This window comes from Pinus tabuliformis, chromosome 8, assembly GCF_031772625.1.
Source record: "Pinus tabuliformis cultivar Carrire ecotype Pingquan chromosome 8, CPIR1, whole genome shotgun sequence".
NCBI classification, from domain to species: Eukaryota; Viridiplantae; Streptophyta; class Pinopsida; order Pinales; family Pinaceae; genus Pinus; species Pinus tabuliformis.
In genome coordinates, this window is record NC_142294.1 from 2081468262 (window position 1) to 2081489763 (window position 21502).

At 42.1% G+C, this 21502-nt stretch overlaps 1 protein-coding gene across 1 annotated transcript in view; it reads right to left on the reverse strand.

Moving 5' to 3' along the window:
• The window catches only part of LOC149244838 (disease resistance protein L6-like), a 34560-nt gene extending 15049 nt beyond the window's left edge, over positions 1-19511 (reverse strand). Inside the window, exons 1-2 of the mRNA XM_089371654.1 lie at positions 18988-19511; positions 18531-18852 (exon numbers count right to left, since the gene is read on the reverse strand). Coding sequence (XP_089227780.1) covers positions 18531-18852; positions 18988-19511 — 846 coding nt within the window. The remainder of the gene's footprint in view (positions 1-18530; positions 18853-18987) is intronic.
• Positions 19512-21502: the final 1991 nt, after the last annotated feature.

Here is a 21502-nt window from a genome sequence, read left to right on the forward strand (position 1 = left end):
TTGACCCCTTGTTCGGGGATATCATTATATATCTGCAGATGTCCTCCTTTCGCCCTGGCGTGTCCAAAGACGCTCGGCGAAGGATTCGTCATCAGTCTCAACCATACCGTATCATTGGGGATACACTTTATCGCCTCGGGGCTGACTCTGTTCTCCGCCGATGTCTAACTCTCGAGGAAGCTGAGCGTGTTTTGAATGACTGCCACTCTGGTGCCTGTGGTGGTCATATGTCCGGATATGCTACTGCCCAAAAAATCCTCCGTGCTGGCTACTTTTGGCCCTCTATCTTTAAGGATTGCATTCTTGCTGTCGTTCTTGTCATGAGTGCCAGATATACCAGCGAAAGATGCGAGCGCCTCCCACTCCATTGCACCCTGTTGTCACTGTCGGCCTTTTTGCAAAATGGGGCATTGATTATATGACCTGTAACCCTCGCTCGGCCGGGGGGCATGGGTTTATTATCGTTGCCGTTGATTACTTTACTAAATGGGCCGAGGCAATGCCTACGTTAACTGAAGACGGTCACACAGCGGCACAATTTTTATTCAACCATGTTATCTCACGATTCGGCGTCCCTCAAGCCATCGTCACTGATCACGGGAAGCATTTCCGTAATCATATGATGTTGGAACTAACAACCCAGCTAGGCTTACAGCACGATAGTTCGACTCCATACTACCCTCAGTCCAATGGCCAAGTTGAAGCTATCAATAAGATTTTGGTTACAATGCTTCAGCGTACCGTTGGCATGCATAAGTCTAACTGGCATTTGATGTTGTTCCCTGCCTTGTGGGCCTACCGAACCTCTGTGAAGGACGCCACTGGTTTCACTCCATTTCAGCTAGTTTATGGACTAGAGGCTACCCTTCCAATCGAGTGTGAAATCCCTTCATTAAAATTGGTTGTCGAGCTACTTCCCAACACTACTCCGTTAGAAGAACGCCTTCTTTACCTGGAACGGCTAGATGAGACCCGTCGCCTGACCTCTTTGGCCATCGAAACACAAAAGAAGCGAGTCAAGACTCACTTCGATCAGACTGTACATCCACGTTCTTTTGTTGAGGGAGATTTAGTCCTGCTATACGATCAGGCAAACGATAAGCTAGGAGCAGGAAAGCTCGAGCCTATGTGGCTAGGCCCTTACATTGTCAAGAAAGTTTTGCAAAAAGGGGCCTACGAGCTAATTGATTATGAAGGGAACCCTCTCGGGAAGCCCTGAAACGGGCTATACTTGAAAAAGTACTATGCATGATGCTTGTACACTTTATTTTGTACATACATGTACCCTATCAAGTGTGTTGTGTGTATGTGTGTCAGTTTTAAAGGCGTAACTGCCACTTATTGTGTCTTTCGCTTCTTGTGCAGATGTATGATGCACCTTATGTTGGTTTCGCTGATGGTGCCTGCCGTAGTACTCGCAACTTGTCCTCTGTGGCGTGGGTGATCTATGATCCTCATGGTGAGCTGATAGATTTTCAAGGTGTGTGTTTGGGTCGTACCACTAACAATGTCGCCGAATATAGTGCTGTAATCGAGTTACGTGCTGAAGCAATTAATCTCGGCATTCGTGCATTGTTAGTGAACCTGGACTCTCAACTTGTCGTCCACCAGCTCAACGGGCAATATTCCGTCAGAGACCATCGCATTCTAAGGTTGTATTTACGTGTGAGATTGTTAGAAAGGAACTTTGATTTTATCACATATCAGCATATCCCACGACAATTAAACACATTATCTGATGCATTGGCTAATCATGTATTAGATAGACATTTGCGTAATTTGTAATCAAAACATTATACAAGCAAGCACATGAAAACACAATAATAAACCATAGGCATATGTATATATATACGTGTGTGTCATAATGTTTGCGCCATGCGCGTTACATAGTCCAAAAATTAATACATGTTCGAATCTCATATGGCCGGAGACAACATGTCTCTCAAAAATATGCAAAAATGAAACCTAGGCGTCTAATCACGGTGATGCTCATGATAGCATGTCACCGCTCGAACCAAATGTCTCAGCAGACAGTGGACGCGAGTTGGTACTCCCACTGTGTGCCTCTGGTACGCAAAGGGCACATCCGCCAATCTGGCATAGTCTGGAATCCCTCGAGTGAGTCCCTCAAGGTTCTGTACTAGCTCTTCACCCACACCACCCTCTACCTGAGGGTCGGCTGCGGGTTGTACCCTCCGTGCTATGTGAGACAGACCAGCTGGTCGCTCTGCACCAACATCTGCATACATATATATAGCTGTTGTCAGAGACATGCATGTATTACAAAAAAAAATTATTAAATACATAAAAAACATCAAAAACACAAAGAGTTCTTACCAAGCTCCTCATCCCAGTCTTCTCCCGCAGGCAATGGGAGATCTGGGTCTCCAGTAAAATCGGTGCCCGCATAGGGCCAATCCTCTATAACGATCATCTGGTGACGAAGCCATATGAAGAACTCAGGCCTCCAGGCCATCTGCTGGCCCCCTCCTCCTCTGGGCATGAGTGCTGCCCATCGAGTCATCATCAGTTCCCGTGGCACTGGATCTGCCACTATACCTCCCTGAATCCGGAAAATCAGCAGTCACTCCAAGAAGAAGGATACCACAATGGATCCATACCCGAACTGTTTGTTGCCCCCACGCTTACACTTCATAAGCTGTCTCTTGATGTTAAGGGTCATAGCTGTGGCCCAGTCAAACAGAGTAGGGTTGAGACACTCGGTTGCCAGCAGTAAATGATTCTTGCTAGCCTCATGGGGCGCCTATACCCCAGCCGTCCGTGTGATATTGAATAGTATCACCCGTAGCACTAGGTCTGGAACTGTGACGATATCTACCTTGGCACTGTTCGATCCAAACTGTGCCCCCGGACAAACCCGTTCCATCACCTCCCCCATCTTTTCTCCGGAAGGCCTACTTCCAGTCAAAATGGGTCGTGCACCTCTCCGCGATAACCCAGTGATAAAATAGACATCGGAAACATCCAGCTCCAATGTCTGATCTCGCAAGCGGAATACCTGATCCTCTATGTCCCAAGCATCCACGATAAATCGTAGTAGCTCCGGTTGTGCACGCAAATAGGAGGTGAGGAAAAACTTCTTTAAGCCGCAATCCCTCAAAGCATCCATGCAGGCTTCATCCTCTAGTGCCAGAGCATCTATAGCATCATGCTCTCTTTCTCTCCATTCTACAACCATTTTGACGAATCCCTGCAACCATAAAGTCGAAAATACCATCATTAGATCACTGGTGAAACCATAATTCAAGGAAATTTGCAAAGTTAACGGTAAAATCCACGAGAAAATTAGGTCGCGCGGGTGGCGCGCCCCCTTTTGGAAAATAATCCCATTGGCGCGGTCCCGAGTGGGAAACCCGCGCCAATGGCGCAACCCTAAATTTTGCAAATCCCCTTGCAGGGGATTCGTCTGTGGATGAAAAACTGAAAAAATGGAACGAAAATGAAGCTAAGGACAAGACCTCTTACCTGCTCCAGACGGCGGCTCGATTGCTTTCCTGGATTGATCACAATCGACGGTTGAAGTTTGCACCCAAAACCCTCCAATGGTAAACTCACAAGGTGAAAAGTAAAAAGTGAATTTGTTTTTTACCATTTCGCTATTTTATAGCATTTTTTGACCTAAAATACATTAAAAATATTATTTTTTGGGTATTTTTGAATATATTTATATCAAAATGGGTTTTACGCTGTTTTTGGTATGATGACAGGTGTTGGTGCAACTCAAGCGACGAAACGAGCTCCTTTTTTCTACTTTTTCAAGCTCGGTAAAACATGTGAAAAGGTTACTTTGAGGTCCGCTTTTAGCTCTTTTCTGACCGTTTAAAGACGAAAAGATTGCCGAGTTACTCCTCTTGACTCGTTAAACATTAATAAAGGGCGGTCTTTTTAAGTTCTTTTTGTCGACCGTTAAAACATAAAAAGATTACCGGGTTTTTGTCGTTTCAGACTCGTTAATGGTTACGAAACGACGTGGTTTTGATCACTTTTTTACTTTTTCAGGTTGAAATCACTATTTATGAAAAGTACTCCTCGATCATAATGGTCAGGCAGTTCTTTCGAGCATTGTTTTATACTTTTTCGGGCTCGAGAGACACAACGTTACGAAAAAGGACACCCTTGGAGTTTCCTTTTCTGTTGTCTTTTCAAACTCTCTAAACATGAAAAGACGTCGAGTTTTTCCTTTGTCAGACTCGTTAAAACCTGATGACATTGGATTCTATCGAAATGACGCACCACAAGCATATGCTATCCCCATCAAGCTTGTTAAAAATAATTGGGGTACTCGCCAGGAATGGCGAGGGAAAAATGGAACCATAATTATTGTCGTGTCGGCAGTATGTCGCTCTTGAACATGGCACTTGTCTACTTTCGTGTCTGGGTGGGGATATGTCATCTCATTTTTCACTTGCCTCCGTGGATTTGGGTAATCCTGTTTGACCTCTCATCTGCTCATTGCCTCGTCACCATGACCTCTGATCCATTGATGTCAAATACTGCCAATTCCACTATCGTGCCGCCGATATGTTCAAGAGAAGTTGACCTCTGCAGAAAAACAACCTCCCTCTGATAGCTCACATAATCCTGATTCGCAACATTATCTCTCTGTCTCATGTCGCTGATGTGGGAAACATCATGGCCCACCTTCGATCAAGGTCACTTCCTGTCGACTTCAGCTCATTATCTAGGAAGCTGATCTAGAGACTCTCTTTTGGTGCCTTGGAGCCTGCATGCCTCAATGGCAGGTTCTTCGTGTTTGACTGAGGTTTTCATCATTGGCCTCCGATCAAATGATTCTACGGGTGTTCGATGCCAGATCACTAATTCGCACGCCGTAGATTGTACCTATAGTACCTTGAGGGCCATTGTCATTATTGGTGGTACCTCTCGCGTCTGTTAACGGTTTTCATTATTGACTGGTAATCAGACGATGTTCATGCATGTTCGACTTCAGCTCATATATTCGCATGCTTGAACTTGTACTTTTGTTCAGGTCGAGATGGAGCGCAAGACCCTGGATTTTGTCTGTTGTAATCCAGGCGTGATTCTTGTTACATGACTCATTCACTGGATGGCTGTGACCATACCTGAGTCGATTCATTGATCCTAACCAGATGGCTGCGCCCATACTATGGATCTAGATTATTATGTACTCTCTTATGGATGGCTGCGACCATACCACATATATCATGTACTTGAGCTATCAGTTGTATCTCTCGATGCAGATTCTCGGCGACAGCTACATGTGTTCTTGTAAAGCATTTCACCCCTCTCTCTCTCTCGGGCCTCATGCTTTAGGGGGCATCTGTTACACAGTAATTTGTCACCATTGGTCACCGTCCCTGTTACCCCTTTCCCGTACTTTGGAGGACTCATTCCGGGACTTGTGAGCAGTGACATAACTTAAAAACACTTGCATTATGTTCCCCTAAGTATGGACTTCATGTGCCCTGAAGACACCTCCTGCAAAATATCCTTGAAAAGTGCCCTTTTTCCATTAGCGCGGGTCCACAATGTACTACCCGCGCCAATGAACAAGATCCTTAAAAGAAGGCGCGCCCATTGGCGCTCTGTCTTAGAGTAACACCCGCGCCAACCAAGTTTGGAAAAGATTTTTAACAAACATGCGCCCGGATGTTTTTTCCCTTCAAGTCATGAAGTATTTTGAGGATAAAGCTAATCTTCTAGATGTCGAGGTTCATCATCTATCCCTTACATCTATCCACAACGGCTTTTTGGAGATAATGCCAATCCATAATGGGTGTCTTGATTCATTGTATTTTATTCCCTTTCTCCATCTATAAAAGTCTGTCCTCATGCATTTGACAAGCTAGTTTTTGAGTAGTGGTGATAGTGCTAGTAGTGATAACGCTTGTCTTGAGTGATAGTAAGAGTTTTGGAGTATAGGGAGGTTATGCTGCCAGAAGTCTGAGCTGTATATTCATCATCAAAGAGAGAGAAATGTCTATTGCAAGACATATGTAGCTGCTCGCCCAGCCAGAGGAGAGATTCAACGTCAGAACTTTGGTTGTACTTTTCTCTGTTGATTATTCATTAATAAACGAATATCATTATGGTTCTGATCTTATTGTTCGCTATGATAATGTTTGATCTATATCTTTTCTGACTGATATATAGTTGTATTTAGTGGATTTTATGCTTGTATTCGCTTCGTTCTTTGCATGTGCAGGTATCCATTCGCGGAGATTGTGAGGATCGTGACCTGCCGGAGCAAGGGAACGGGAGTATCAACTCTTCTACGACACTAGCGTTGGACTCCAGGTTGGTTCTCATAATCCACTTTCAGTTTGCAACTAGGAACTTGCATGGTAGTGTTAATTGATTGTTGCTAGATCCATTTTGGGCTAGTGGGATCGCTTCTGTCCGCAGAGTGGATTAGCTTTATGATCAGAGATATGCGTAGCCGTTGTCTGTCTTAAGGATGTCAGGAGGTGTGTACCCGTTTCATATCGAATGGGCAACTGAAAATGAGTAAGAAATGCCATAGCCAACGAGTTGAAATCCTGAAAGGATCCGTGATTGAGCTCAATATACCACTTAGCTGCAGAGCCAGTGAGAGTCCTTTGAAAAAGGCGAAGTCGAATTGAATCATCAAGCCATGAATTGGATGAACACCACAGGTGATAAGTCATGACCTGAGCTTGTGGATATTCATTAACTTTACCATCAAATTTTGGACAATCACCAGGAATTTTCGTTGGAACCAGAGGCCAATATGGATTATGTAGAATAGGATCATTGGTCAGTTTGGACACATCCGGTAATTCTAAAGTCGCTAAGAAAGGTAACTGAGGATTGAAGGACATTTGGGGCTGCTGGTGGGATGGAACACCAGGGTTCCAACCAACTGGCGGTTGCCCCCAAGGGCTTGGTCCGGACGGATTTGGCCCCATAGGGTTTTGTTCGTAGGGATTTGCGTTCTGCCCCCCAGCGTTCCATGGATTACCAAACGGTCCTGCAGGAGCACCATATGGTTGCGGATAATTATGATAAGGATTCGCCTACAGTTGTTGATAATTTTGATATGGGGCAAACGAAGGTTGCCCTTGAGGTCGCTGGTAACCATACGGGGGCTGGACTCCAAACTGAGTTTGAGAAACAGGCTGAGTTTGATAGACTAGTTGGGATTGAACTCCAACTTGCATTTGAAGACCGGATGGGGTCTGGGGCCCAGCCTGGGGAAAAAAACTGGGTTGAGCAGCGCCAGAAGGATGTCTTGTAGGTTGGGCTATCTGGCCAGAAGGATGACCTTGTTGATATTGAAGTTGGCCTACCTGCCCAGAGGGTTGTGCCTGCTGGGAGTGGAGTTGTTGTTGCACAGCTGAAGGTTGTCCTAACGGACCAGATGGCTGAGTGGGTTGGGCCGGTGGTTGGCCTACCTGGGTTTGAGGCTGACCGACTTGCCTAGAAGGTTGACTATACTGGACGGTGGGCTGACCATGTGGTTGAGTAGCTTGTCTAGATATTGGACCATACTGGACATTGGGTTGGTTTGGGTTAACAAATGATTGACTAATTTGTCCAGTAGGATAACCTTGCTGGATACCAGGTTGGGCTTGTTGAACAGAAGATTGACCTGAGTTACCAGAAGGTTGACCATAAAAGGGGAAAGACGGACCACCAGAAGCGAAAGGGTTTCCCTGGAAGGTTTGCCCTTGTTGGTCTTGATGAGGTGGTCTTTGGGATTGCGCAGACGATACTTGGCCACCATGAAAAGAGGTGGAGCCCCAATCAATTGACAGCGGAACTGAAATCTCAACAATCGGTTGAGACGGCAAGGGTCTACCAAGATGTGGTAAATATTGATCGTATGGCCCCTCTGCTGGGACGTTTGACGTAGGATCAAAGACTCCGAATAAAGAAGCCGAAGGACGACTGAAAATAGGAGTGGAAGAAGCTACACATACCGTTGGAGCGGTTGTGATTGAGGTAACAGACGTACTGCGACTTTGTGGAGTAAAAGGCTCTGTGGTGGGAAAAGCGAGTTGTGACCAAATAGAACTCGTGAAAGGAGTTCCAGAGGACATAACATCCTTTAATGCTTTATAGCCTGGAGGTAGTCTCCCAGTAGTAGGAGTGCTACTAACAAGTGTAGGTTCCGTTGCGGTGGGAATTTCACCGCTCGTCACAACGGATTCTTCAGTCGAAGTAGAGGATACGTCCTCCATGTCGGAGGAAAAAGGTGGGACTGAAACACGAGGAGAAGTGTATTCCCAAAAAGGGATACCGTCCTCAGAAGGTTCCCAAACAGGGTTCCAATGAAACTCGTAAGTCTCGTCGCCTGGAGCACGAGAATTAATCGGTTGTATACTCGGAACAACAGGAAGAATTTCACTCACAACCGGTATCTCGGCAAAGGAAGAAGACGAAATTGGTAATTCCGCCAGGATGAAACTTCACAAAATCCTAGGGAATCTAACGAGACAAAACCCTACTCAAACTAATGCAAACAAAATCTAACCGGGTAAATGTGTATCGTGGCCGAATAAATTTTAAGACAAAGGAACTGAACTTGATCTTTTCATGTTTTAAGAGTCGAGAAAAGGACAAAAAGATGACTCTAGTCTCCTTCGAATGTTTAATGAGCACGAAGTGACAAGACGCTCACTGGCACCTTTTCTTTTAAGGAGTCCGAAAAGGATCAAAAGTGACTACTCTGGAGACTCTAGGCAAAGGGTTTACCAAACAATCCGTAAAAATGCTTATACACCTTGGCAATCAGATGAAAACCAAGGACTTCCCGTACGGCAGTCAATCTTCCCGAATGCTGTGTTCAGTGCATTACGGCTTGTAAGGCGGCAGAGAAAGCTTCCTGTGGATAAAGGATGATAACCTAGTGGGGTATCCACATATACTCGACGGTACGTGGGAGCACAAATCCGTGCTAGACCACTATCGAGTCACAAAAGGAGGAATCACCCAACCATAATGTGAAACAACAGTGACTAGGTTTAACGACGCCGGAACACATCTCTAGCCTAGACCTCTAGAATGTATGCGTTAGGTTCCAATGCGTTGTTAGATGCATTCGGTTTATTTTACAGTTGATCTTTGATTAGGTTTCAGTTTCCAGGTCCTACCGTATGTGATCTCTCAGAATTTCCTAAATGCAAACTATATGCCAAAATATATCATTCCGTTCAATGAATGCTAACTACAGAAGAGTTGAGATTTTCAAACAAACAAAATGATCATCAAACAATCAACAAAGATCCTAATGCAGCTAATAGCAATAAATGAAATTTTTCCTTTCTTTTTTTTTAAAAGTGACTAATTGCCAATAACAATGAAGAATGCTAACTAATATAATGCAAAAAGATCGTTTTTTTTTTTTCTTTTAAAATGGCATAATGCACTTAAACAAATCTCGAGAGATGTTAACAAGCGTAAATAGGCAAATTTCACTCAATGCAAATAGAACCAACTCTGAAACACCAAGACAAACTGTCAAAACAAAGAGAATCACAAAGACCAAGCAAAATCCAAACGAGCTAGAGGTGAATTGCTCGAAGCACAGAATAATAAGTTTTGACAACCACTAAACAAGTGCAGAAAACAACCAAAAAGTTGACTGGACAATCAAAGAACCAAAAACTCCCACGGAAGGCTCGATATACAAAGCGACTAGATGCTCTAGGGCTGGGATATAAAATCGATGGAAATAGGCAAACACCCGAAGGATAAAGGTAAAAAACCAGTCAAACAGAGTTCTGACACACTCCAGTAGCTGAAAAAGATGTAAAAAGACAGAAATCTGAGTTTAAAAAGCTTCCAACAAACACACTGGCAACGTTCACAGGACTGGCGCGATTGTCAGCCTGTAACTCGCGCTATTAAGGAATTAGCGCGAGTTGCTTTTGTGCAACCTGCACCAACTGGCGCGCCTGTCAGGTAGAAAAACGCGCTAATACAGTTTGCTGGCCTAAAAAATAAATCAAGCAGTCCAGGGTCTGGTCGACAGTATTCAGACAGATGAAACAACAAGAAACAACTTAAAAACTAACCCAGAAAGCTTATTTACGCAAGCAAGCAAGAGAGAACCAAAATGCAAGACAAACTCCAAGCTGTTCAGTTCGTAAACCAAACCGGAGATTGACTGAAGTGGCGTTGATATACTTCGCTAATGCAAAGAAATAGCGTTTCGAAGGCTGCCTGGCCATACTTCAGGCTCCGTCCAAGGTTTATGAATCAAACAACAAATAGCTTCCCCAGCGGAGTCGCCAAATTGTTGGAGAGGTAAATCCCCTCTGTGGACAGAGGCGATCCCACTAGCCCAAAATGGGTCTAGCAACAATCAATTAACGCTACCATGCAAGTTCCTAGTTGCAAACTGAAAGTGGATTATGAGAACCAACCTGGAGTCCAATGCTAGTGTCGTAGAAGAGTTGATACTCCCGTTCCCTTGCTCCGGCAGGTCACGATCCTCACGATCTCCGCGAATGGATACCTGCACATGCAAAGAACGAAGCGAATACAAGCATAAAATCCACTAAATACAACTATATATCAGTCAGAAAAGATATAGATCAAACATTATCATAGCGAACAATAAGATCGGAACCATAATGATAGTCGTTTATTAATGAATAATCAATAGAGAAAAGTACAACCAAAGTTCTGACGTTGAATCTCTCCTCTGGCTGGGCGAGCAGCGACATATGTCTTGCAATAGACCTTTCTCTCTCTTTGATGATGAATACACAGCTCAGACTTCTGGCAGCATAACCTCCCTATACTCCAAAACTCTTACTATCACTCAAGACAAGCGTTATCACTACTAGCATTATCACCACTACTCAAAAACTAGCTTGTCAAATGCATGAGGACAGACTTTTATAGATGGAGAAGGGGAAGAAAATACAATGAATCAAGACACCCATTATGGATTGGCATTATCTCCAAAAAGCCGCTGTGGATAGATGTAAGGGATAGATGATGAACCTCAACATCTAGAAGATTAGCTTTATCCTCAAAAGACTTCATGACTTGAAGGGAAAAAACATACGGGCGCGTGTTTGTTAAAAATATTTTCCAAACTTGGTTGGCGCGGGTGTTACTCTAAGACAGAGCGCCAATGGGCGCGCCTTCTTTTGAGGATTTCGTTCATTGGCGCGGGTAGTACATTGTGGACCCGCGCTAATGGAAAAAGGGCACTTTTCAGGGATATTTTGCAGGAGGTGTCTTCAGGGCACATGAAGTCCATACTTAGGGGAACATAATGCAAGTGTTTTTAAGTTATGTCACTGCTCACGCGTCCCGGAATGAGTCCTCCAAAGTACGGGAAAGGGGTAACAGGGACGGTGACCAATGGTGACAAATTACTGTGTAACAGGAAGCTCAGAAGATAAAAAAGATGAAAAGAAGGATTCAAAGGGTAATGGAGGAAAGCCTCATCCATCTCCACCATCTTCATCATCCTCATTATCACTAACAACATCATCTTCCACTTCCACCACAAAAAGTGTTCATACTCATTCAAAAACCCCAAAAGAAAAAACTCCCTTACTCAAATTGGACATTAAGTTTGAACATCCCATGTACAATGGTGAGGTCAATGCAAAAAAGTTAGACAATTGGATTCAACAATTAGAGGTTTATTGTAGAATTCAGAACCTTCAAGAAGATGACATAAAGATCCAATTGGCTTCATTGAGGCTAGAAGGAGAAAAATTAGTTTGGTGGGAAGCAAAGACTCAATAGGAAATGTGAATTCATGGTAAGATATCAATTTCTTGGGTTCAATTTTTTTCTTCAATTAAAATACAGTTTTATCCTTTAGCTTATATGTAAAAATCCATTATGAGTTGGAAAAAGTTTAAGCAACTCAAGGGCCAAAAAGTTCAAGACTATACCTAGGAGTTCACGAAAAGAGCTTTGTTGTTAGGAGTAGACTTGAATTCCCAAGATACACTATTGAAATATATTGGGGCTTTACATTCCTACTTAAAACACACTATCCTTATGTTCAATCCAAGCAATCTAGATGATGTATGTGTGCAAGCCGCACACCTTGAAGCAAGAGGAAAGAACATTCAGGAAGAGGGTAGTAAGAAGAATCCATTCAAGGGTAAGGCGAAAGAGAAGGGTGGAAAATGGAAGGGAAAGAAGAATGCAAGTGTAAATAAATAAGGGGAGAAAAATATATGCCAACATTGTTCCAAAGCGAGGCATGATGAAACCCCCTGTTGGAAATTACATCCCGAACTAAGGCCTAAGAAACCAAACAATAAGGGGAAACAAAAGACGACCTCTCACACACAACATGATCTTGGATCTGATTCTGGTGATGAGACCAAGATTTCAGCCATGGTCACAAAAGGAAAAGAAGTTATTGCATGCACTAGTTCCTCACATAGTCACAACAACGCTCCAAATGAATAATCAAGGATAGAGTTGTTCCATGTAAGGGTAATTTCAAATCATACAAATATTGATGCATTATTTGATAGAGGGTCACAATCGAACTTAATTTCAGAAGACTTGGTCAAAAAGCTTAACCTTGAAATTGTACCTCATCATAATCCATATCCCTTGGGTTGGATAGTCAATAATGCAAATTTACAGGTTACAAGGAAATGCTTACTTAGGTATACCATTACTGAAAAGTTCATTGATGAAGTTGAGTTAGATGTAGTTCCACTTGACATCTCATGAAACATTTTGGGAAGCCCATATTTGTATGATAGGAAAGCGGTATTTTATCGCCATGAGAACAAATATCTATTTCTCAAGGATGGAGTGGAGTATATTGTGAGAGCCCATCGCAAAAAGTTAAACGGTTAATGCAGGGCAGATGAAGAGACTCGTAAATGCAAGTAAAATTTCTGTGCTTCTCATGATCAAGAAAAAGAATGATATTGATTATGAATCTTTTGAAGGTTGTGATGATAAGTTAAAATATGATTCGTCTGATGTGGTAAGAAAGAATGGTGATATGTGTCAAGAACCAAAGGTGTTACCTCCCAAGAGGGGAATTCAACATGAGATACAGCTGCAATAGGATGTTCCACTTCCAAACATTGGCATGTATCACATGTTGATCATGGAGAGTATGGAAATCAAGAAGAAAATTCAAGAATTTTTTAACAAAGGTATCATACACCCATCTACTTCGCCATGTGGTTCATCCATTGTCTTGGTGCCAAAGAAGGACAGGACTTGGCGCATGTGTGTGGATTTCCATGCACTGAATAAAATAACGGTAAAGAATCGTTATCCACTCCCAAGAATTGATGATTTGCTTGATCAATTGAGGTATGCAAAGTATTTCACTAAGTTAGACTTATGAAGTGGTTATCATCGAGTTAGAATATCTGAAGAGGACATTTTGGAAAACTGCATTTAAAACTAAGCAAGGATTGTTTGAGTGACTTGTTATGCCTTTCAGTCTTACAAATGCTCTAGTTACTTTCATGAGAGTTATGAATGATGTAATGAGACAATTTCTAGATGGTTTTGTCATTGTTTACTTAGATGATATTCTCATATTCAACAAATCCAGAAATGAAAATGTCATGCATGTGAACAAAGTACTTGATGTCTTGAGAAAAGATTATATGTTTTTAAACATGTCAAAGTGTGAATTTGGCAAGACTTCTTTAGTGTATTTGGGACACATTGTTGGAGGAGGTGAGTTGAAGATAGATACCTCTAAGATTGAAGTCATTGTGAATTGGCCCAAGACCAATACAGTTACAGAGGTAAGAATCTTTCTTGGGGCAACACAATATTGGAGGAAATTTATTGCTATTTTTTCTTCCATTGCAGATCCACTACATGCACTGACAAGTGTCAAGAAAGTCTTTCATTAGGGAGATGTACAGAAAAAAGTATTCGATGCTTTAAAACAAAATATCAGTTCAACACCAGTATTCGCTCTTCTGGATCTTAGACAACCATTTGAGATTCAAATAGATGCTAGTGATTACACCATGGGAGTAGTTCTTATGCAGCATGGTAAGCCCATTTCATTTCATTCTGAAATTTTTAATGGTGTTGTGAGTAACTATCCCACTTATGACAAATAACTTTACACATTGGTACAAAGTGTTAAGAAATGGAAACACTACTTGATGGGGAAGGAGACCATTATCCATACCAACCATCAACCATTGCAGTACTTATAGTCATAGACAAAGTTGCAGCAATCATGACACATCAAATGGATGGGTTTTCTACAACAGTTTCATTTTGTTATCAAATACAAAAAAGGAATCTACAATAAGGTAGCTAATATGATTTCTAGGCATATTGTAAATTCATCTATTATACTCAAGCACAATTATGTTTTACATGAAACTTACATTGAGAAATATGTATATGATAATGACTTTCAAGGTGTGTGTGCAAGCTTGAGGCAAGGAAACCAAATTGAAGAGTTAGATTACCATGTGCATAATAGTTTGTTGTATCACTTGGGAAAGTTATGTATTCCACGGAGAGAAAGAAACAATATCATAAGGGGGGCGCACACTTCATTGATTGTTGGACATTTTGGTGTAGGAAAGGCAGTAGCGAATCTCCAAAGGTATTGTTATTGGCCATGCATGTTTGATAATGTATCTCGTTTCATTAGAGGATGTTATTTGTGTGCAACAAGTAAGCCTAGCAATAGGAAACTAGGATTGTACACTCCACTTCTGGTACCTTCATGTCCATGGGAGAGTATCTCAATGGATTTTGTAGGAGGTCTTCCATTGTCAAGGAAAGGTCATGATTACTTGTATGTAGTTGTAGATAGGTTCAACAAGATGTGTATTCTAACACCATGTAAAAAGAAAATTACAGCTGAACAAACAACTCATCTTTTCTTTCAAAATATTTGGGTTCATTTTGGTCTTCCTACTTCCATTGTAAGTGATCGATATTCTCGATTTGTTGGGAATTTTTGGTCAAATTTGTGGGACATGATGGACACTAAGTTGAAGAAGAGTACAACCTTTCATATGCAAACAGATGGACAAACCGAGGTGGTCAACAAGACAATCATTCATCTTCTTAGAGGATATTGCAGCAAACATCCCAAGTTGTGGGATGAACAGTTGCATTACATACAACATGCATACAATAGGGCAAAGCATTCTTCCACAAACACATTGCCATTTGAGGCATGTTTTGGGTACTTGCCAAGATCGCCATTAGACTTCATATTTGAGAAATATGTCACCATCGATGGTCATAGCGACATCAAAAAGACAAGGAAGTTCATTGAGCAAATGCAGTTGATACATCACACAATGTACTAATAGCTTGAAAAAAGTTAAAGAAGCTACAAGGCAAGGCATGACAAACACCGTGTTGATCATAAATTTCAAGTTGGAGACGCATTTTGGTTATATATTAGCAAAGAGATACTTCGAGGGGAAGGTAAAAAGCTGAAGCCAATCCGTTATGGCCCTTTTAAAATTCTGGAAAAGATTGGTACAATGTTTTTAAGCTAGATTTTCCTCCTTATATGCAAATTTGAGATTGTTTGAGCCTCCTTTGATTGATGATCAAGGAGAGCATGTTCAGCTACCATCAATAGATAATTTCTCACTAGAATATCTTGATGAACTTCAGAAAGATCTCATACTTGACAGAAGAACCAAAACTTCAAAGAGAGGGAATGTCGAATACCTTTGAGTGGGACTCAAGGGACAAAATCCTTCTAAAACCAAATGGATGCAGATCGAGAATGTGAGGGAGTTGTATCCTCACTTGCTGAACAATTGATAGTATCTTTTGAGGTGCAAAAGGCTTCCAGTGGGAAAGAACTATCAGGTGATTAATATTTAGCTCAAAAAAAAAAGTGCTCATAATTTCTCAAACATTGAACGACCGCGTCTATCTTGGTGATACGATCCCAAAGCAACTTGTTTCACTCAAAATGGAGCTCGAATGAGGAATATATTTCATTTTGTCCACTTTGCCAAATAGAGGAATTTTTTGAACAAAAGGTACAGTCACTGCACATTTAGCAGTGCGTACTGCTGACATGGCAGGTGACTGGGCAGGTCAAGGTTGGTCAATGGCTAATGGGATATCACCAAGTGGCACATTGTGGTTGGTATGTAGTGTGGTGAGTTGGAATTTTATTATTAGTGGAGGAAGGGCCAATGAGAATGGGACACGTGGAAAGCCTGGAGGCCACCACGTGTCCCTCCCCAAAGGTTTGGCATAAGCGTGCATTGTGGCAAAATTTTATGGCAGACTGGTATTCAAACCCATGACCTACACTGCACCATGCCCACGTCGTACCATTCTACCGCGTTGGTGGTTCTTACAAGACTATGGTCGCAAAATGTATTTGATGCATTAACACTTAGCGGTTGGGGGAGGAGAGGGCCAGCCCCCTCCCATGTGACCACTATTACATAACCGTTGGCTAACGGTTAACAAAAACCGTGCCAGATTAAGTTTTAATCATGTTCAACGTTAATTAATCCGAGATTACCCATTAATTAATGTGCAGTTTAATTTGGCATCATCTTTGGCGGTCCCTTAAATTCGACGCTAACTCCAGATTTAGCGGAGTTAACTGGAGTTCCTTTAGTTTTAGTAGAAAATTCCTAGGAGAAACTGTTTTAGACATAAATTTTGGAATTTTCGACTAAATTGGGATCAAAAAAAGTCATTCTTAGATGATTTTGATGTTCTGAGCACATTGAAGTAGGTTTCAAGAGAAGTAGAGCATTATAAACACCACTTTTTCCCATTTTGAGCTAAATTTACATAGGCTTAAGCCATGGAAGCTGGACCAAGGAGATGTAGCCCAGGAGAGGTGAGATCCTTCATCAAAACATTGTGTTAAGAGTCCATTTTGATGGTTTTCTGTGCATTTATTTGATTTTGTTCAACACTTTACTTTCATGCTATTTTTCTCATGAATTTGACATAAAACTAGACAAAATTTACCTATTCTTTCACAAACACGATAAAGGAAACCTATGCACATGATGATCCAGGTGGATATTGGTGGCCACTCGTCTATTCCACTTGGACCCCCACCATTGTTTCTTTCAGTTTTTCAGTTTCCTTATTTGTAGCACAATTTACTATTTTTTGCAGTTTTTCGGGTCCTGAACTTTCGGAGTCGTTTGGAGGCCCTAAACGACATTTTTTGGGAAAATCGGGAGCAAAATAAGTCATAAATTGATGTTTCTCACTCAAAAGTTGTAGTCCTTGGAAAGATATTTATAACGAGGTATTGTGTGCGTCAAATGGAGATTGTATGCCAAAGTTACGACCCTGAGAAGTTGATGTACCAATTTACCCAAAAGAGGCCCATAGTTTGGTGCTTCATCTCCTAGGGTTAGGTTTTTGGATGTTTAGGGTTTTATGTTGTTTCTCAATAATAAATAGGCCATGGAGCCTCATTGTAACACAATTCAGAGGCATGTAGCCACCACATCTCTTCTTAGAGATAAGCTACCATCACTTGAGCTAGTCTTATTTCCATTATGTTTGTAAGCATATTTCAGTATTTGATATTAATGAAATGAAGTGTTATTTCTACTTCATATTTATATTTATGTTTATACCTATAATTTGTTGCATTCACATTTAAATTTGGATCAGTGGTATCAGAGTGGTCTGCTCTTTCTCTGTTTTCTTTGCATCCCCAACGAGGTCGAGATATAAGGAGTTAGGGCTTGAATTGGTCGAATCTTTGCAAGACCAACCTCGCAAATTCCGATGGCCTCCCATGGTGGATGAAAAGAAAGACGAGGGCGCAGGAGATCCTATCAAAATCTTGCTCGAAGAATCCCTCGAGCAACAAAGGAACGCGATGATGGAAAACTTTACCCAGATCCTTCAACGGCTACCTAAGGGTGACGCATCTACTTCTGGTAGTTAATCTGGAAGTGCCACACCCTTTAAGGTACAAGTTATCTTTGACATTCCCATATTTGAGGGTCATATAGATGCAGACGATGTAGATAAATGGTTAAATGTACTAGAAGGATATTTTTCCGTTCATGATTTTTCTAGCCGGGAAAATATCACTTTTGCACTTCTCAAAGCAGCCCCCCACATCAAGGACTGGTGGGAAACCTATTACGAGTAGAAGGATGAAAATACGAACTCACTATTTTCAACCACACCCACTTGGAACTCATTTAGGGATGCCATCAAGGATCAGTACTACCCTGTCGAGAGCTATGAGGATAAATACATAAAGTGGACAACGTTGTGACAAGGAAGGGACCACGACGTTCCAGTGTTTACCAATGTTTTTCATACCCTTCACACAAATTTGGGTATCAAGGATTCTGAGAAGCATTTGGTTCTCAAGTACCGCGACTGCCTACATAGGTACATCTAGGATGAGATGGAGTTCCTAGACATCTCCTCGCTTGGCATGACATACCAATATGCTGTCAAGATCGAGCAAAAGTTTTGACAGAAGAAGCGAGACTTTGGATTTGTGAATCCAAAGCAAGGGAAAGGTTCCCCCAAACCGCAGAACAAAGGACAAAGCCAAGGCGGGGCGGCCTAGAACAACCCACCAAAGTCGCAAGCAAATCACGACAGAGCTGCTGCTGCAAATCAAGTTCATCTGTTTCTTTGATGTTAAACAAATAAGAAGCCCTTCTAAACTCCGAACGCCTCAATTCGTTGAAGATATGTCTCGCCAGAGTTGATTTCCCTATTCCGCATAATCTGGCAATTACTACCACCTTTTTGAAGCTTTCTTTCTTAATTTGATCATGCAAATCCTTCCAGGCCTGGTCTAGTCCAACTGGGTGAGTAGGGATCTCTAATGGGTCCCGTTTGACGTGTTCCATTACAGTGTTTTCAATGTTTCTCACAAGCTTTCCATAGTCATCACTGTAAACAAAAAAATTTATTTTCACTCTATCATAGTTAGTAAAATTGATGATTCAAGATTCACCAAATTGATAGATGATAAATAAGTGAAATATCTCTTTTGTGATATGATAAATACGTAAAGTATGTATTCACCTGTCCTTCCATTTGAACACCGTATCAGAATTGTTTGCTACTTTTCCGAGTGCTTCCTTCCCTTTGAACACCTTACCAGAAATGCTTGCGGCTTTTCCGAGTGCTTTCTTCCACTCATCCACTACTTCCATGGATTCTCTTTTACGGTGTTTCTCAAAGGCTGCGGCATAACATCCCTTCTCAACGAAACTAAGTTCCCAAGGCTCAACGTCACAGAATATGGGAATAAACCTGGGCTCATGAGATGATGTCAACATCCAACAAAGCTCTTTTAAGCACCAACGTGATTCAGCATAATTCTTCGAGAATATGGCAATGTGAACAGAGGAACTGCTAATGGCTCCTCGGATTTCAGTCTCGATAGTATCTCCCGGGCAAAGTACGTACTGATCCAAAAAGACTCGCAAACCATAGGGTTCGACGGCATGGTAAATGAGGCTAGCAAGAGTCAGCTTGGTATCCTTTCCCGTGTGGTTGATGAAAACCTGGTATGGCTCCCATGATGGCGTTGCTACTGGCTCCATACTTGATACCTTCTAGTGATCGATCGGATCAGTTTGGAAGATGGACGAAACCCTTGTCACGGCAATGAAGAGGAAGATGAAAAACTAGATAAATGGCCGGTCGAAAAGCTAATAGGGAGGTCGAAAAGTAAAATCACCTTCGTCACGAAGGTGGGAGGTCTTATCTAAAGATCTCGTAATATGATCGGCGCGTAGTGGGAATTCCACTAGTCTTCGAGGTGAAGGCCCCACTCTAACTGTACCGTGCGTCACCCATGTGGGTTGTCGGGGTCATTCCACAAGTCTTCGAGGTGAAGGCCCCACTCTAAGTGTACCATGCGTCACCCACATGGGTTGTCGGTGTCGTATTATGATCGGAGCGTATGATGGTACAATGCACTGCTGACTACTGTTCGTTTCCTTTGGGCTTAATCTTCCGGAATCAAGTGGGCAGGTGCAGCAATTGTTGACGCCTTCGTTCATTGCCTACCAACATCTTCACTGTGGAAATTCACATCTTACTTCTGTCTTTCACCACCGATGGTGGCTCATCCACGATGTGTGGACTTAGTGCCCGAGGAAGGCTTATTCGCTACTTTACTGAACATTTTCTAGGTTTGATGGAACATGTTTTTGTTCTATCACTATCTTCTAAGATGTGAATCTCCAAAGCTTGGGTACGGATAAAGGTTATCACGGATGACCCAGAATCACTAGCATGGTGTTAATTATGTTATTGAAGTATAGGGAAGAGTTTTTGATAAAATGTATAATGTAAATGTATATATTTACAACATTATGTAGAAGATAGAGTTATTATACCTATTTAATATTGAGTATTTAAAGTGTATTTATTATAAATAATTTTATGGTTAAATAATTATTTATTAAGCTGTGAGGCTCATTCTATAGCATAGTATGATGTGTACCCTTCAACTCGGCCACCAGTGATTTCTTGGCCCAACACACACTTGTGTTATGAGTGGAGCTCTTATGGAACTCGCACCACTTTCCCTTGTCCTTCTTTATTTTCGTGTTGTTATTCTTTGCTTGCGGCTTCAGCGGGTTATCCTGGGTTTCCCCGCCTTGGCTTTTTCCTTTGCTATGCGGTTTGGGGGCGCCTTTCCCCTGCTTCGAATTCATAGATCCAAAGTCTTTCTTTTTTTGTTTAAACTTATGCTCAATCTTGACAGTGTATAGGTATGTCGTGTCAAGCGAGGAGATGTCCATGAACTCCATATCGTCATGGATGTACATGTGTAGGCAGTGGCGGTACTTGAGTACCCAATGCTGCTCAGAATCCTTAATACCCAACTTCGTACGGAAACATTGGTAAACTCTGACACGTCTTGGTCCCTTCCCTGTTGCAGCATGATCCACTTTATGTATTTATCCTCATAGCTCTCGACAGGGTAATACTACTCCTTGATGGCACCCCGGAATGAATTCCAAGTGGGTGCGGCTAAAAATAGTGAGGGTGTACTTTCGTCCTTCTTCTCACAGTAGATTTCCCACCAGTCCTTAACATGGGGGGCGTCTTTGAGAAGTGCTAAAATAATCTTTTCCTGGATGGAAAAATCATGAACAGAAAAATATCCTTCTAGCATATTTAACCTTTTTTCTACGGCGTTCACATCTATTTGACCTTCAAATATGGGGATGTCAAAGTTAAGTTGTACCTTGAAGGGTGTGGCGCTTCCAGAGTAGCTGCTGGAAGGATATGCGTCGCCTTTGGGTAGTCACTAAAGGATCTGGGAAAAGTTGTCCATCATCGCGTTCCTCTGTCATTCGAGGGCTTCTTTGAGCAAGATTTTGAAAGGATCTCCTGCCCCTTCATCTTTCTTCTCTTCCGCCATGGGAGGCTGTCGGGATTTGCGAGGCTGGTCTCGTAAAGGTTTGACCACTTCGAGCCCTAACTCCTTATATCCCGACCTCATTGGGGACATGCAAAGAAAAAAAAAAAAAAGAGAAAACCCCCCGGATACCACTGATCCAAACTTAAAAAGGAATGC